Here is an 18,251-nt window from a genome sequence, read left to right on the forward strand (position 1 = left end):
AAGTCATCAGTGTCCACAGCTCGTTAGTTCACTAAAGAAATTAAGTCTAGAGAAGAGCATTTCACGAAATAGTACACTATACACTCATATTTTACTTTACCTGTTAGTCTTAATTATTTAATGTATGTTTAAATTAATCTGTTATGAAACATGCTATGACAGCCATTGTGTAATTTAATATATTTTAACAAATAGCTTAGAAATTGTATTATTTAGAAGTTAATTTAAAAACTGCATTATGTGCAATTTACATGTTTGCATACTTTTTTTTTAAGTTTAGTGTTAATTATTATATTTAAAAATAAATCGTAATTAAATTTAAGGTTGGGCTCTGTTAACTGTATCCTTATAGTAATCTAAAAAAGGGCTCCCTATAGTTTAGATCATATGCTGAGGTAGATTTTTATTTTTATTAAGAAAATTGTAATTATAATTGAATTTATTTAAAGAAATAGCAATTTCTTCAGTAAACCACTGTTTAATTAAAAATAAATAAATAAATAAACCCCCCTGATGTACCGAAAACACACCGAACCGTGATGTCAAAACCGAGGTACGTACCGAACTGTCATATTTGTGTACCAAAATAAAACATTTCATAGGGCCCTAAACATGTATTTTTTGTTAAACTTTTAATAAATTGATGTTAAATTGTTTAAGTTTCATGATTTTAATTAATCAGACATGCTTTTTGATTAATAAAATTCAATTTAACCATTAAAAAGGAGTCCAGAAAAAAAAAAGACACTGCACACACAGACACAGACACACACACACACACACTATATGAGTTAGGTGAACATTTCAAGGTGGTAGACTCATAAAAACATTGATCAGAGCCTGTAGGTACAAAAACCATCCACTCATTATTTGTTATCTTGAGATTATATGCTTTTTGCCTAGTACATACTGTAATGTATTCCGCCTCTTGCAGGAACTGTGCGAAGTATTTCACCGATGATAATGGGGAAGGGAATGTGAGGATCTGGACGAACGATCACATCTATCTTGCCAAACATCTCCTAAAACCATATTTCTACACAATAATCGAGACTACACGCAATCTGCAGTAAGAGAGAGAAGCATTTGGGAGTAATGCATGCCTGCCAATTCTGGAAACCTTGCATAAACATGAAGATGCCAGTATGTGAGGTATCCATCATGATCGAGTTAGTTTTAATCATGGAGTCATGTATTACCAGCTGCTTGTGTGGATACTCTGGCACTAATGGGAGTGTATTCAAAAAAACACCACTAATGGTTTGTGTGTCCTCAACACACAAACAAATGCACACATGCTCACACAAATACCCTTAAGCAAGGATGGTGGAGAAAGCTTTTCATATTCTAATGGGGACGCTGTGCTCACATGTTGCCTGGGAGATGATGCATTCTGGGGCTTTTGCAGCAGTGCTGATGTAGATGTTGGCTATTGCTTTGGACCAATCCCAACACTGTGATCTAGGAAAGATGAAGTGTCGATGAACAAAATTATTGCATGCCTTAATATTTAAGACTGATTTTTAACATCTGCTCAGTATGCAGACTTCAGTACTAAAGTGTACTTACGGCTAGGTTTGATCACCAAACTATATGAACAGCAAAAGTATGATTTTGAAACTGATGTTACAGGGACATTGCACTGCAATCACTGGAAAAGTTTTAAGAGTTAGGAAATGCATACACTTAAGACTGCTGCATATGGTTGTATGCTAATTGATGTATACAGTACTGTGACAAAAGTTTGATACAAAACCAGCATATTGAATAGGTGTTCTTGTAGCTTAAAAGGTAGAGACTGGTGCTAACAACACTAAAGTCATGGGTTTGATTCCCATGCAATAAATGAGCATATTAAATTCGCTTTGAATAAAAACAAATGCATAAGAATGTTAAAAAATGTAACATATTGCATATTGCATTAATAGAACTTGCATTTTGTGGGAAATACTGCATTAATAATACTTGCATTGTTTTTCCTACAATTTCAAATCTTACAGACCCCAAGCATATATAGATATACAAATATACACACTATGTAGTGTACACAGCTTATATTATATATAAACTCACAGTATTTAAAATAGTAATAAAAACCTAAAAATAAATGTATTTATTATTGAATTTATTGAAAGTTATTTATTGCATTTATTACTTTTTTTTTAAAGATTTCAAATGGAAATAATTAAACAAACAAGGGGCTTGAATTTCTCTCTCTCTCTCTCTCTCTCTCTCTCTTTATTTAACTTCATGTATAAAAATAATGTCTCAAATTGCTCGCAACCCAAGAACAGACTCTCAAAAGAACAAGTGTAAGTCGTCTTCTCTATACTCCGTATTTCTATTTCTTTTTTACAGATACACCAACTTGACCACATTTCACTGAATGCCCTTGAGTCACAGGGATCAACTGAATCCTAGATAAAATACTCATATTCCAGGCGGCTGCAGTATTGTGGATACAAGAAAAGATCGTATCTCGGCCATCAGGTTGTGAACCAGTCGTGTCTGATGCCATTTAGAGCTTTATAACATGCTCCTTGTCAGCTTTTCACTTCAAGTCTCAGAAGACAGTCCTGTGGTTAGCATTGGTAGTAGTTTTTGTGACAAAGCAGTTGTTCTCCGCCAGCTTTGAATCAGCCCGGCGCTTAGTACCAGGGCGTAAGTGCAAGCGAAGATTAATACTGATGACATAGTGCGCTAGTCCTCTCATTTTTCATTAAGCCTGTCAGCGACTGGTAAATTGGGTCCTGCATCCTCTTCAGCTAGGCTTAGAGGAACACAGTCAGTGGCTGTGTGTGAAAGGGCTGTAAGGTAGCAATGACCTTGTCTGCTGTCCCAACTGCATGACAGATTCCACAAGAGTTCAGACCACCATTTTCTTTTGTCTAATCCAAAGATTTGAACTCTAACCACAACATCTCATTATCCGGGCTTTGACAGACACAGTCGGCAAACAGCATGCACTCTGATCTGCTCTGCAAAATTCACTTATATTCTCCTTGAGAGACTCCAGAATACACCATTATGAGGCTGCATACAATACACTGCAATACAAATGAGTAGATTGTTCAATATACATTGATTTTCGCAAAACACTGGATGTCCTAATTTGCATAATCAAAAAACTAATCCCAGTGTTAACTGAGTCTCACATTGTCTGATTACTTAAAGTGCAATTAAATCTCTCGGTCTCATTTATTAAATTGTTCTGGTCAGTAACTGAAGCTTTTTTACAGTTCTAAGTCAGATACTGTATGTTGATCTGACTATGTGTGACATCTGAGTGTTTGTTTGACTTTTATTATTAGAAGATTAACCATGGGTTCGGAATAACATGAGGGTGAGTAAATGATGACTTCTGGGTGACCTATCCTTTTAAGGCTGCCAACTCTCACAGGTTATGAAATAAAATAAAATAGGGGTGTTATGTGGTTGTAAAGCAAGACAAAATGTTGCTTGGGCAGAGGAGAGAATTCAAGCAAAATAGTAAAAACAAGATGAAGTTTTTATCGAGATGAAAGATGGAGAAAACACCTTTTGTTATGTAAAGATCACAAGTTGAGATCTTTATTTTACAAACAGTTATTTTAAAAGATTAAGGATTTATGCATGGCCATGTTTAAATATTTATAACTTGAAACTAGTAAAATATGGGGTGCTAAACAAGAAAATGAAGTTGGGATCTTTATTTTTTATGGATGACCATATTTAAATACTGTGGGATTATGGAGTAAAGTGCAGGGGGAAAAACTAGGATGTGCTGCAACATCTGTGTCTGACATCAAAATGTATGTAAATCAAAAACACCAACGCTATAAGAACCATGTCCATCACTTCTATTATTATGGTCATAACATTCAAGTTAGAGAAGGAGACTGACTTCAGTTACCCATCCATTCAGACATAATTTTATCATAACAGGCTGTTGTACCAACCCTCCACGGACACCTTGGCGATTGAATCGCCATTGGCTAGTACATTTTTTAGTTTACTAGCCAGACTGATATACTAATATATATATATATATATATATATATAAGGTGCACAGTGTCATTCACACAAACACTAAACCCCATCATGGTGACACACATGATACTGAAATAAGACCTAAACCCTATTGAGCATCTGTGGGGCATCCTCAAATGGAAGGTGGAGGAGTGCAAGGTCTCTAACATCCACCAGCTCCGTGATGTCATCATGGAGGAGTGGAAGAGGACTCCAGTGGCAACCTGTCAAGCTCTGGTGAAGTCCATGCCCAAGAGAGTTAAGGCAGTGCTGGAAAATAATGGTGGCCACACAAAATATTGACACTTTGGGCCCAATTTGGACATTTTCATTTAGGGGTGTACTCCCATTTGTGGCCAACGGTTTAGACATTAATGGCTGTGTGTTGAGTTATTTTGAGGGGACAGCAAATTTACACTGTTATACAAGCTGTACACTCACTACTTTACATTGTAGCAAAGTGTCGTTTCTTCAGTGTTGTCACATGAAAAGATATAATAAAATATTTACAAAAATGTGAGGGGTGTACTCACTTCTGTGAGATACTGTATATATACTGTATAATACTGTATATGTTTTTAAAATGGCACAGCTTTTTAAATATCTGAAAGTACACTCTTAACATCAGTCAGTCAAGCATTATAGCACCAGCCAATGAGATTGTCGTTTGTTCATTAGTTTCGCCCACTACCGGAGAACCCGGCAGTTCTTAAAAGCTGAAAAAATCCAAAGGAACTCCGTTATTTTGACAAGAAAATACAACAAAGAATATCGTTTACATGTAGCACGTCAATTCTTCATGTATGTAAGACTCTCTCGCTCTCACCAAAGCAACGACGAGTCGTGCGCCATTACACTGGAGTTTACGGTTCGTCAAATACAGGTGCGCTGCGCATCCATTCCGATGAGCTGAAAAGTAGCACAGATTGCTTGATGGAGAGTGGAACTCTGAAGTGCTCAGTCAGAGAGTGTTCGGTGAGTGAAAATACATCTGTGCTAAACTTATACTCAGCCTCCAACTCACACATCGGCGAGTAAAATCTGAGAATTTATTAGCCATTGGCTAATATTAGACATCATTTAATCGCCCAGAGTGAAGATTTAGTCGCATATGCGAGTGATTTACTCGCAATGTAGAGGGTTGATTAACCCAATTTATTGAGACAAACAACAAATATTTTTGTTTTAACAGTCAAGCACACAATAAAAATTAAACATCTAATTCTAATGTTTTATATGCAGATTAAATAGGTCTTAAAGGGGTCATATGATGCTGCTAAAAAGAACATTATTTTGTGTATTTGGTGTAATGAAATGTGTTTATGCCAATGTAGAGGGTTGTGTACAGACAATCTGAGACTCACACGTGCTACTAAAAACGGCTGTCAATCTTAAACACTGACTGTGTGAACATTGCCACTGTGAGTGTGAAGGTGATATATTTAGGTACACAGTTTAGGGGCAAACATGACACGATCATTTTATTCTCCTTTCCCACTGAAAGCCTCCCATTGAGAGCTTACTCAAAGCATTACTCACTCACTTTCAGGACTGACAGCTACATTGGTCAAGTGCTGAATGCAGTTAAAATAAAAGAGACATTTTATGAAGCTGCGCACCTGTATATTGGGTCTTGCATCACCATTATCTTGCTTTCATCCCAGGTCCATTCTTTTTTCTGCAGGAAATGAAAGTAATAATTTCAGTACACCACAAGCCAGGCTTTAATATATGATAATATATCCTAGGCAGAAGCTTGCTCTATCAATTTTCTCATTTAAGTTCCAGCTCCAAATTAAACCAAGAGATAAAACACCTGTGTAAATCAATAATTTATGTTTAAATGAACAGCACAAGGCGACTTAAGATGCTGAAATTGCAGGGACTGACTGTACCCATTAACTTTTGAGCTAAGCATCTTGCTAAAGGACAAAATCATCCCAGAAACCACCTTAAGTGGTTTTGGCAAAGTGTCTTGCCAAAGGGTGAACACAGTACACAGGGTGAACACAGTAGAGCAGGGCGGTGATGTGTGTTATTCTCATCTACGGTGTCAATATGGCACGGTACCTATGTAACCTGTATGTACTAGAACAGAATCAGAACGCAGATTTTGGTGCCACTTAAATGCTTGAGCGATCGATTGAAATATTTGTTCTCTGGTTCTCCGAAACAGACGTAAGGATCACCGGCACCGCACGTGAAAAATTATTTCCTGACTGAGAAAATTCACGAACACAAGTCGGAAAGCTCTAATAATACAAATCCAACACATCTTTGTAGTAACGCAAGTGTCCATGCCGTTTTCACATTCCGACTTAAAAGCACAACTCGGGAAATGAGAGCACCCAAGGAGTGCGTGAATGCAGTAATTACATTTGCTCTGACTGCAGCAGGTAGATACCGTTAGCTAGCCAAGCTAAACATTCTAAAATTAAAATGCCTAAAGCTAAACTTCCCTTGAAATGACTTGCAATGAGAAGCGTTTCTAAACCTGTTGTCCAACAAAAGAGAACAACGTTTTTTACTCCACAATTGCTTCCTTTTGTGATCTGATGTGGCTTCTTGTCACAGAATGAGTCAGAAAATGTCGCATATGCGAGTGATTTACTCGCAATGTAGAGGGTTGTGTACAGACAATCTGAGACTCACACGTGCTACTAAAAACGGCTGTCAATCTTAAACACTGACTGTGTGAACATTGCCACTGTGAGTGTGAAGGTGATATATTTAGGTACACAGTTTAGGGGCAAACATGACACGATCATTTTATTCTCCTTTCCCACTGAAAGCCTCCCATTGAGAGCTTACTCAAAGCATTACTCACTCACTTTCAGGACTGACAGCTACATTGGTCAAGTGCTGAATGCAGTTAAAATAAAAGAGACATTTTATGAAGCTGCGCACCTGTATATTGGGTCTTGCATCACCATTATCTTGCTTTCATCCCAGGTCCATTCTTTTTTCTGCAGGAAATGAAAGTAATAATTTCAGTACACCACAAGCCAGGCTTTAATATATGATAATATATCCTAGGCAGAAGCTTGCTCTATGCTCTATCAAATTTAAGTTCCAGCTCCAAATTAAACCAAGAGATAAAACACCTGTGTAAATCAATAATTTATAATTTAATGAACAGCACAAGGCGACTTAAGATGCTGAAATTGCAGGGACTGACTGTACCCATTAACTTTTGAGCTAAGCATCTTGCTAAAGGACAAAATCATCCCAGAAACCACCTTAAGTGGTTTTGGCAAAGTGTCTTGCCAAAGGGTGAACACAGTACACAGGGTGAACACAGTAGAGCAGGGCGGTGATGTGTGTTATTCTCATCTACGGTGTCAATATGGCACGGTACCTATAGTAGAGCAGGTGTGTTATTCTCATCTACGGTGTCAATATGGCACGGTACCTATGTAACCTGTATGTACTGTATGTACTACAGAACGCAGATTTTGGTGCCACTTAAATGCTTGAGCGATCGATTGAAATATTTGTTCTCTGGTTCTCCATTACACTGGAGTTTACGGTTCGTCAAATACAGGTGCGCTGCGCATCCATTCCGATGAGCTGAAAAGTAGCACAGATTGCTTGATGGAGAGTGGAACTCTGAAGTGCTCAGTCAGAGAGTGTTCGGTGAGTGAAAATACATCTGTGCTAAACTTATACTCAGCCTCCAACTCACACATCGGCGAGTAAAATCTGAGAATTTATTAGCCATTGGCTAATATTAGACATCATTTAATCGCCCAGAGTGAAGATTTAGTCGCATATGCGAGTGATTTACTCGCAATGTAGAGGGTTGTGTACAGACAATCTGAGACTCACACGTGCTACTAAAAACGGCTGTCAATCTTAAACACTGACTGTGTGAACATTGCCACTGTGAGTGTGAAGGTGATATATTTAGGTACACAGTTTAGGGGCAAACATGACACGATCATTTTATTCTCCTTTCCCACTGAAAGCCTCCCATTGAGAGCTTACTCAAAGCATTACTCACTCACTTTCAGGACTGACAGCTACATTGGTCAAGTGCTGAATGCAGTTAAAATAAAAGAGACATTTTATGAAGCTGCGCACCTGTATATTGGGTCTTGCATCACCATTATCTTGCTTTCATCCCAGGTCCATTCTTTTTTCTGCAGGAAATGAAAGTAATAATTTCAGTACACCACAAGCCAGGCTTTAATATATGATAATATATCCTAGGCAGAAGCTTGCTCTATCAATTTTCTCATTTAAGTTCCAGCTCCAAATTAAACCAAGAGATAAAACACCTGTGTAAATCAATAATTTATGTTTAAATGAACAGCACAAGGCGACTTAAGATGCTGAAATTGCAGGGACTGACTGTACCCATTAACTTTTGAGCTAAGCATCTTGCTAAAGGACAAAATCATCCCAGAAACCACCTTAAGTGGTTTTGGCAAAGTGTCTTGCCAAAGGGTGAACACAGTACACAGGGTGAACACAGTAGAGCAGGGCGGTGATGTGTGTTATTCTCATCTACGGTGTCAATATGGCACGGTACCTATGTAACCTGTATGTACTAGAACAGAATCAGAACGCAGATTTTGGTGCCACTTAAATGCTTGAGCGATCGATTGAAATATTTGTTCTCTGGTTCTCCGAAACAGACGTAAGGATCACCGGCACCGCACGTGAAAAATTATTTCCTGACTGAGAAAATTCACGAACACAAGTCGGAAAGCTCTAATAATACAAATCCAACACATCTTTGTAGTAACGCAAGTGTCCATGCCGTTTTCACATTCCGACTTAAAAGCACAACTCGGGAAATGAGAGCACCCAAGGAGTGCGTGAATGCAGTAATTACATTTGCTCTGACTGCAGCAGGTAGATACCGTTAGCTAGCCAAGCTAAACATTCTAAAATTAAAATGCCTAAAGCTAAACTTCCCTTGAAATGACTTGCAATGAGAAGCGTTTCTAAACCTGTTGTCCAACAAAAGAGAACACTATAACCTGTTGTCCAACAAAAGAGAACAACGTTTTTTACTCCACAATTGCTTCCTTTTGTGATCTGATGTGGCTTCTTGTCACAGAATGAGTCAGAAAATATGTTCTATACTGTAAAAAACATATGGTAAAAAGGCTATTTCGATTAGCAATGGATTATAAATATATTTAATTATGATGAAAATACCATGGCTTGAATAACACAGATAAACTATAAATTGTTAGAGTCGAGTGTTTATTGTCTTTGTTTTATCATTCAAAATGTTTATATCTTCTGTTTACTCAGTTACAGCGATAGCAATGCCTGTCCATGGCTGCATCCGAAAACTCTAAAATGCTGCCTTAGGAGGCAGCATTCCAAGGCAGGAAGGCATCAAGGCACGTCCGAATCCAAATTCTGCTTCCATGAGGTGCCTTCGTGCAAAAACGCTGCCTGCAAAGTCATTGCCTCATACGGCAGCGAGGCAGCAAGTCAGCTGCCTAAGTTTTCGGATGCAGCCCATATTAGGGATTTCCTGAGTTCTATTCCTTCTGTGATGCATATGTGGAGTTTATGCACGAGGGCGCACTCTGGCATCCAGTATGAATGAAACCGACATTAAATGTGTTTATAGCACTCAGTAATGGCCAATACATCCTATTTTGGGGCCTTTTTTTCTTTTTTAAAGTATCGGTTCAGGCACCGTTTAGGCACCGGTACCGTTTTAAAAGTATTGATTTTGCACCTTTATCGGAAAATACCCAAACGATACCCAACCCTACTCTAGATATGTTATGTAACATGATTATATCGGAAGTTAACACTTACAATGAATCAATCCCTAATACAGCCCAATAACACAATTTATAGCACAGTATTTTTGTTCATAAAAAAAGGTTCTCTATAGTCTCAAACACAAGAAAATATTGATATAGAGTTCCTAGTGCACTTAATGTGCATCATCCTTTGTGCATTAAAAAAATGAACAAATAAATAAATAATTAATAAATAATTACTGAATGAATGAATATAATAACTGAATAAATATATCAAAATGAATGAATGAATGAATAAATTAATAAATCAAAATGAATGAATGAATGAATGAATGAATGAATAAATATTGTCTCACCTTTAAACTAACAAATTGAACACATTATAACTAACAAAACATACAAGTTTACCTTTTTCTTTTTCCGCAGTGCTACTTTGACTCCGTCCACGGACACAATGATGTTGACTTTCTTCTTTTTGATATTCTTCACTTTAAATTCATACTGTAAAGAGGAGAGGAAAGATAGAGATCATTATGGGAAGAAATATCAATACAGAGCAATTATTTTTCACCCTTCCAGGACACCCAAGGATACTTCTATTAATTAAATTCAATCCAAGACCCCATTTAAATAGAAATCATGCGGCCCATCCTCAGCAAACATCAATAACCTCACCCTTTTTTATTGGCATATATGCCCTTGCAGAGAACGAGCTCAAATGCCATTAACATTTCGACAAATGAAATGCAAGACTGGAACTTTTAAATGAGCCAAGCGCTTATCAACAGTGTGGAAATCAGAAATGGAACAGCAAAGCCTTTGAAGTGCATCTGGATAGAATTGAGTTCTCTAGTAAATGGGTTTCTCTATAGCTTCTCAGCTCTGAGTTAACTTTATGATGTATGCTGCACTCTTCTGCTATTCAGAGAGGCCTTAGCCTGCTTAGAGATGTATGGATGTGGGTGTCAGTACAAATGACTGTGAGCAAACACTCTTACACAAGTAAACAAGAGTCTCCACAGGGACAGCATGAAGAGCAGCATGTTCTCATTTTTCAGTCCTACTCATGTATACAAATTCATATGGACACACAATATTGTTAAAAAAGTAGACTAAGTTGGTTAAGGCCATTGGGGAAAAGTTTAATTAATAGTTTCATTAATACACATACTGTCAACAAAAAGCCAAACATTCTTCAAAGCAACATGCTGAAATTTTTACACCAAGAAAAGATAACCGAATAGACCTTCTAGCTGCTCTGCATCTTGTTTGTTCCCTAGCTAATGTTAAAAAATGATAAGATGCTGAGGAGAAAGTTTGCTTCTTATGGGTCTTCCTGTTTACAGAAAAAAGGGGATTCCATGACCCATTTTGGGTTGTTTAAACTATTAGACACAAAATGTTTAAACCAAGTTGCAAAATTCAGTGTAAATATAGTAGATCTAATATAAATCAAATACATGTAAACATCAAGACATTTGGAATAAATCATAAATATAAAAAATAAATATTAATAATAAAAAGAAAAGTCACTAAACATGCACTTACACAAAGCAGCAACTGAAATGTAAAATACCCCGTGATGTCCTTTTTTTTTTGTTGAGAACGCAAATAGAGTTTGAATCAGACTGAATCATTGTCTGATGCCAATTTGGTAGACATCGCCCAACCCTAATAGGAATCCACACATTCGGGAGGGTGAAAGATTTGCCCATGTAGATTTCACTCATGTTTGAGTTGGTCATGCAAATTTGTTGCTGAAAGCTGCTTGGTTTGAAAGTGTCTTCTGTGCTTCATATGTGGCTTCTCGACTGACAATGGACTATGGACCTTTTTTTGCCTGCAAAATATCACACATTAAGTGCTTTAATACTCCCAATCCTATTGCCACAGTCTTTAGAAAACTAAATCATTGTGTCAGTCACAATGTTGATTCATTAAATAAAATATAATTATATTGGCAACAAGATATTGATGATATTATAATTATTCAATATATCATGAAGCCACATAGTGGAAGAAGGAGAGAAATTATTAGGTTGTCAAGGTTACTAGATAGCATTTTCCCCCCTCTTACTTAATGATCTTTATTATACAATGAATGGCCAATCATCATTCAATATAATTGGATGCCCAGCACAGCAAAATATTTCACACAAAACTAAAAACAGTAATTAATAAACAAGTTGTCAAGGCCGCCACATGCACCTAGGTGTTAATACTAACCAGGTGATGGCACGCTTACCACTCTTTTCCATTTTCTCCCCCTCACTTAAGTAACGCCATCCTGTTTGTCTCATTTTAATTGAGTTTCTTTCAGCCACCTGGAGCCCATTTCTTGTCTCTCAGCAGGTGCTGAGTGAAATTTCATCTAGTATTGACACATTGGGGTCAAAGAAGATACAGACACTGCTGTCTGTAAGAGACGTATATTAAAGATTAAACCAAAAGATAAAACTATTTCACTAGACCCTGCCTAAAACAACTTTTGTGATTCAACCTTCCTTTTCAGTTCCATACCATACAAAAAGAAATGAAGAAATGTTTAATTCCGCAACATTTACTTGAAAATGATCGTGTGTACTAAATACTGAAGAAAACTCAATTTGCTCAAGATGCGCATTACAGGCATGGCAAAACTTTACACCGGTGTTATCAACAGAATGAAGTTGAGAGCTGCACACTCAAATTCAAACAATGAGGAGCATTGAGATTATCTTGAATTCCTCTCAGAGCTAAACAAGGTCACAGAAAATTTAAACAACCAAGAAAACGAACCGTGCTTTCAGAATGCTTTCACAGCAAAACCTGAATGTTTTACAGGCAAACTGAGAAAACAATCAATATCATACAAAATGGAAAATATAGCAGTGAGTCCTGTACTGAACCATCAATGAACCAAGAAAAAAAGGAATAAGCAAGAATACGAATCCTAAATCATTTGAGTTGTGCAATATAAGCACAGCACCACCAGTAGTCTGATTTATGAACATTCTTTTATTAAATTGTTCAACCGCACAAATTATGAATTTTTCACTGGAAGAACTCACTGAATTGACCTGATGTAGATGTGAGTAACTGTTGATGTAAGTGAAACTCTGACTTCACAAAATGAAGCAGTTTGTTGATATGACATGTAGTTAACCTCCTGGGGTCGAGGGTTCCGCCGGCGGCACCCCTTGCAGATTTGAATGATAACAGCGAAAAGAACTTAAAATGCTCCTTCATACGTGATCGTACATATAAGAGTAATACAGCATTTAAATCTGTAAAGGGTCTACTTTTATTTGTGTACACTCACAATATCAACAAAACATTGTGCTTTTGCAAAATAAAGAAAATAAACAGGGTGTCCTTTTAGCCGTCTCATTCTCTGCGCATATCTGTTTGAAACGCGTCACTAAAATTAACTGAAACTCAGCGAATATTTGAAACACACACGAGAGATATATCTATAGAAAGCTTGACATGTCTACTTTTAAACAAAGTATTTTCCAGGGCCCCAAAACACCCTCGGACCCCAGAGGGTTAAAAGATACACAATTGCAGATACAGACACACCTTTCCAGACGCTTGTTATTACTTTTTAAACATTGTTCTCTAAGGGATTATTCAGACAGGTTTGTAAATCAAATTCACTTACAAATTGGACATCACAACAGCTTGTGACCAATTTCTATTAGATCTCTATAGTGATATCTAACAAAACATTTTAGAGCAAAACCAGAAAGATTTTATATGACTTTTAGACCTGAAAAAAAAACAAAAACACAATTTCAATAATATATTTACAAGTTTTTCCATGTTTGTGGGAACACTGATATACTGTAAATATACTACTGTTCAAAAGTTAGGGGTCGGTAAGATTTTTTAATGTTTCTGAAAGAAGTCTCAGGCTCACCATGGCTGCATTTATTTGATCAAAAATGCAGTAAAACCGTAATATTGTTATGTATTATTACAGTTTAGTATAGTTGTTTTCTATGTGAATATATTTTAAAATCAGGTCAAAGCTGAATTTTCAGTAGCCATTATTCCAGTCTTCAGTGTCACATGATCCTTCAGAAATCATCCTAATATGCTAATTTTGTGCTCAAGAATGATCCCTTATTATTATCAATGTCACAATGTAAACAGTTGTGCCTCTTAATATCTTTGTCACTTTATCGGTTTATTACATCCTTGTTGGAAAAAAAATCTATTAATTTCTTAAAAATATATATGTCTTACCAACCCCAATTTTTTGAACAGCATAGTGTATATCTGGGAAAAACTAGTGTTGATCATGGAATGAATAGGTCAGATGACTGACTTCTTTAATGAATTGTCTCCAATTTCTCACTGAACTGCACGTCTGACTCGTGGAATCGGCTAGGCCAGTGTTTCTCAACCCTGGTCCTGGACAAAGTATTGCTCCTCAGACAAAAAAAGTGGTTCAAGTAGCCAATGTTCAGAATGGTTTATAGCTTGACTGCATAAAACCTTCCAACTTGGGACTACAATGTACACTCTTTACAAATAATATGGCAGGCACACTATTATACAGATACCATTGTATCCCTAAAGTCATGTTAATTCTGCTATAAAAATTAGGGGATCATAATTGCTATTTTCTATTATACACTTCATAGACAGCAATGATGTGATTCCTCTGCAGTGAGGTGGTAAAAATAATGAATTCTCGTGACAGCTACATGAATGTACACAGGCTGGGGCAATGAATTCCTTTATAACACTACACTACTAAATCTGACACATTCATTCATTCATTCTATCTTAACATGTAAGATTATGGGTTGATTATTGAACCACCCTGCGGGGTAGGGTGATCCATCATAATGACACCAAGCGGCAACCTCCCGCTCTCTCTCGTGAAGCCAACAAGGAAGTGACAAACTGTAGTTCATCAACTGGCCGCTAGAGGCTGGCTGCAAAAGGGAGTCAATCCCATAGACATGTCACGGACACTACGTCCATGTTTTTATACAGTCTATGAATGACACCCTCCATAATAGGGGGCACTTTATTTTTGTCTTGTCCCTAGATAACAATTTTTATACAGCAGACTTGATAGTCTGATCATGCATGTGGGTGAAACTGAAAATAATGCTGTATCAACTAATCACTAAAATTTGATCTTCAAGTCAATAAGGAGTTTCATAATCAATTAGTTTTTGCACTGTGCATGGGAAACGCATCTGGTGAAGGCCACCTGTTGACATTTCCGTTAATCTCAATGTGCAGATTGCTTTCATAAATCCATTTGTACATAAATTGTTGCAGTCAAATCAATACGACAATTTCCATAGAAATCTTCTTGTTTTTTTTTTTTTTTTTTAAATACAATAATTTACACAGAAATGTTCTGCTCGTGTTTCATGAAACAGCAAAAATCTACAGTGGCAGGAATTCCGTTTTACAGCATGTTCAGTTTGATCTGATTTGCAAAGAAAATGGCTTTTAGAAGTTGAATCTTTTAACGAACTGTTCAAAATGACTCCGTTGTTACCGAATGAATCCTTCACTGAATGAATTCACAGAATCCGTCAGAGCAGCTTCTGATACCGCATCTGACTCACAAGCTGTCAAGACTTTCAGTGTTGTCCGTCATGAAATAAAATAAGTTTAAATGCACTAAAAATCAATGTCACATCATTCACTGATTCACTGTTCAGAAATCATACTAATATGCTGATTTGGTGTTCAAGAATAATTTCTTTATCCATGTCAAAAGCTGCTTAATATTTTTTGTGGAAACCATGATACATCTTTTTTAAGTTTATGAATAGAAAGTTCAAAGGAACAGCATTTATTTGAAATATGAATATTCCCATAGCATAAATGTCTTTACTGTGACTTTTATCAGTTTAATATATCATTGCTGAATAAAACTATTTATTTCTTTTAAAAAATCTTACTGACTCCAAACTTTTGAACAGTAGGCTACTGCAGGAGTAAATTTTCTTAATCAGGTAAGTTTAAATGCACTAAAAATAATTGAAACTTACTATTTTGTAATAAATAAACAAAAACATAAAATTACACAACACTACAAAGACAGAATAAGGCCAGTATATTATATAAGGTAAATCATTTGTGGATTATCCAATAAAATACCTATTAGTTGCAAACATAATTGAAAGTCAAAGGGAATCCTTTGTATTTAGGGCTTCAATATAATAATATTAGGCAGATGCCTAAACATATTATGATATTGTGTGAGGTTAAGTCTAAATCAGACAGGCTACATTTACATTATAACATTTCCACCAAGGGCACTCTGACAGTTCCTGGAAGGAAAGAATAGAATTCAATGCACTCTGTACTTTCCAGGGTAACAGAAGTCACAACTTATATCTCGCGGCTCTTTTACCACTCCTCTTTTAATAGAGTTTTGCATTCTAGAGAGCGAGCGAGTCACAGGGCCGTCCGTATCTACAATCCTCCAGCAGCACAATGGGACAGACAACGTGTCAGCATTAATCATCAGACATGGTGGATCTTGGAGACAATTTTTGAGGCTTATCAAAAAGTAGAGGCTCAAGAGAGGAGAAAAAGGTCTCAGAACAGACATATCCTGCTGGAGAGAAGCACATCTGTCTTGCAAGTTTACGTAGACAACAGAAAAAAAAAATATCATGAATGTAATCTTAAATCAATATCCAGATGATATACGACACCTACATTTCACCGCTACAGCTGAGGAAAAACTTTGACTTTGTCAACAAGCCTTTTTTCCATGATACCCAAAGATATGGACACGCTCTGAAACAACATTTAGATTCATTCAGTGTCCATGGCTACAGAAGATACTATCAAAGATCCCATTAGCAACCAATAAAGTTCTGATAAACTGATCTTGAAATATTATCCCAGAGTAACCAACCTTTAGTCTAGCATTAACTTCCAGTGAGATATGGGAAACAAAATCAGTTTGTGTCGTCTGTAAACCAAGTTTCATGGATTTGAAAAGATTCAATTCTGAACGTCTCAAAAGATTTCATTAAGCTCTAAATGACAAGACAATAACATCGAAACAAAATGAAAAGCAGAAAGCGATACACTGAACCTCTTCAGAATAAATGACATGATACTAAATTTTACATTTTCCATGCCACAAAAAAGTTCCTGCCAAACTTTTTGAGTGTTGAAGGCATGTTGTGGTTGCTAAGTGGTTTTGAGTGGTTGCTAGGGTATTGAGGATGATTGATAGGTGGCTGTTTACTGGCCCAACTCAAAAGAGCCCACCAGTTTCTATGACATTCCGGTCTCTACATAAAAAAATAAATAAATGTAACACACTATCACATAAAATTTCTATGTATAAAACATGATCAGCAGTCCTTTAAAAACATGAAAACACTGGCTTCTGGCTCATAGCTACTTTTCCCTGAAAATGGGCGGAAGGGGGCACAATGACACAATGACTCTGAACACTATAATTAGACTGGCTGTGAAGAGCCTCTCAGTATAAAAGCCCACTGGGGAATACAGTCACTTCACATTCATACTTTTCTCTTTTTCTCCCTCTTACCACTGTCAGAGACCCACGAAGATGAAAATGAGATAGAAAGCAAGCACAGCTTTGCTCCGCAGTTGGAACTTACAGTTAAAAACTTGTATCATTGCAGAAGCAATGGCAAGCTGACCTACAAACGTAAGCCCATTTCTCAAACCGTTGCGGGCGGAAAACACCTCACTCCCGTTTCATCTCGCCCATTTCATCACTGTAAGCAAATGCTATTTAAGATGCAATCCAAAACAACTAAGATGAATCTGTGCCTCAGAGCTAAGTGCCAAACATAATCAAAGAAATCAATTCGGTCTTGCTATTAAATTACTGCACTAATACATAAAAATCCAGATGTTTTTTATTTAATGTATTAAAATGATCCTCATTTACACAATAACAAAGCTGGACTTGCTCAAAAAAGCTCAAAGTGAGTAATTTTGCAATACTAGTATTAATGAAATCGTGCAAGTTATATTCAAACAGCTTTCCAACACTATCATTGTCTGCCATTGGTCAAGCAAGCAGATAGTCCCACCCCAAACTCACACAACTGGTCGAGCCAATGTTGTTGTGTTGTGATGCTCAAACAAATAATGTTCTCTAAGCAAAAAAGAGCCACATTCTTTACACGTTTTGATTAAATAAACTTAAAAAAATTGCTTATTTATAGTTGGAATACACTGATGCAATGGAATTTGGCAATGGCAAATATTTGGTCAAATATATTTGTATACAACTATTTTTATTTTCTAGTTTAGTTTAGCACTAATTATATTTCATTTCAATGATCATTTAAACGATTGGGTCAGCATAGTCAACCCTGTAAAAATAATTTTTCGAAGTTGTGAATAAAACTTATTTGAGTCCATTTTACAAGAAAACACTAGCCTTTTATTCTTTCTACTTAAAAATTTCATTTGACTTTTTTTTATAATTTTTTTTTTCAAAATGTTTCACCAAATAACTGAGTAGCTGAATGGGCAGGCTGATTA

General features: G+C 36.5%; 1 protein-coding gene across 2 annotated transcripts in view; it reads right to left on the bottom strand.

Moving 5' to 3' along the window:
• Positions 1 to 18,251, bottom strand: part of LOC107692421 (carboxyl-terminal PDZ ligand of neuronal nitric oxide synthase protein-like) — a 123,830-nt gene that overhangs the window by 72,255 nt on the left and 33,324 nt on the right. Inside the window, exons 3-4 of one of the 2 annotated variants that reach the window (XM_016491469.1) lie at positions 10,155 to 10,247; positions 8,092 to 8,150 (exon numbers count right to left, since the gene is read on the bottom strand). In XM_016491469.1, the coding sequence (XP_016346955.1) occupies positions 8,092 to 8,150; positions 10,155 to 10,247 (152 nt within the window). Of the gene's footprint in view, positions 1 to 5,627; positions 5,683 to 8,091; positions 8,151 to 10,154; positions 10,248 to 18,251 lie in introns of those variants that run through there. The other variant, XM_016491467.1, reaches the window with a different exon arrangement.

Source organism: Sinocyclocheilus anshuiensis, unplaced genomic scaffold, assembly GCF_001515605.1.
Source record: "Sinocyclocheilus anshuiensis isolate Anshui unplaced genomic scaffold, SAMN03320099.WGS_v1.1 scaffold70, whole genome shotgun sequence".
Lineage (NCBI taxonomy): Eukaryota > Metazoa > Chordata > Actinopteri > Cypriniformes > Cyprinidae > Sinocyclocheilus > Sinocyclocheilus anshuiensis.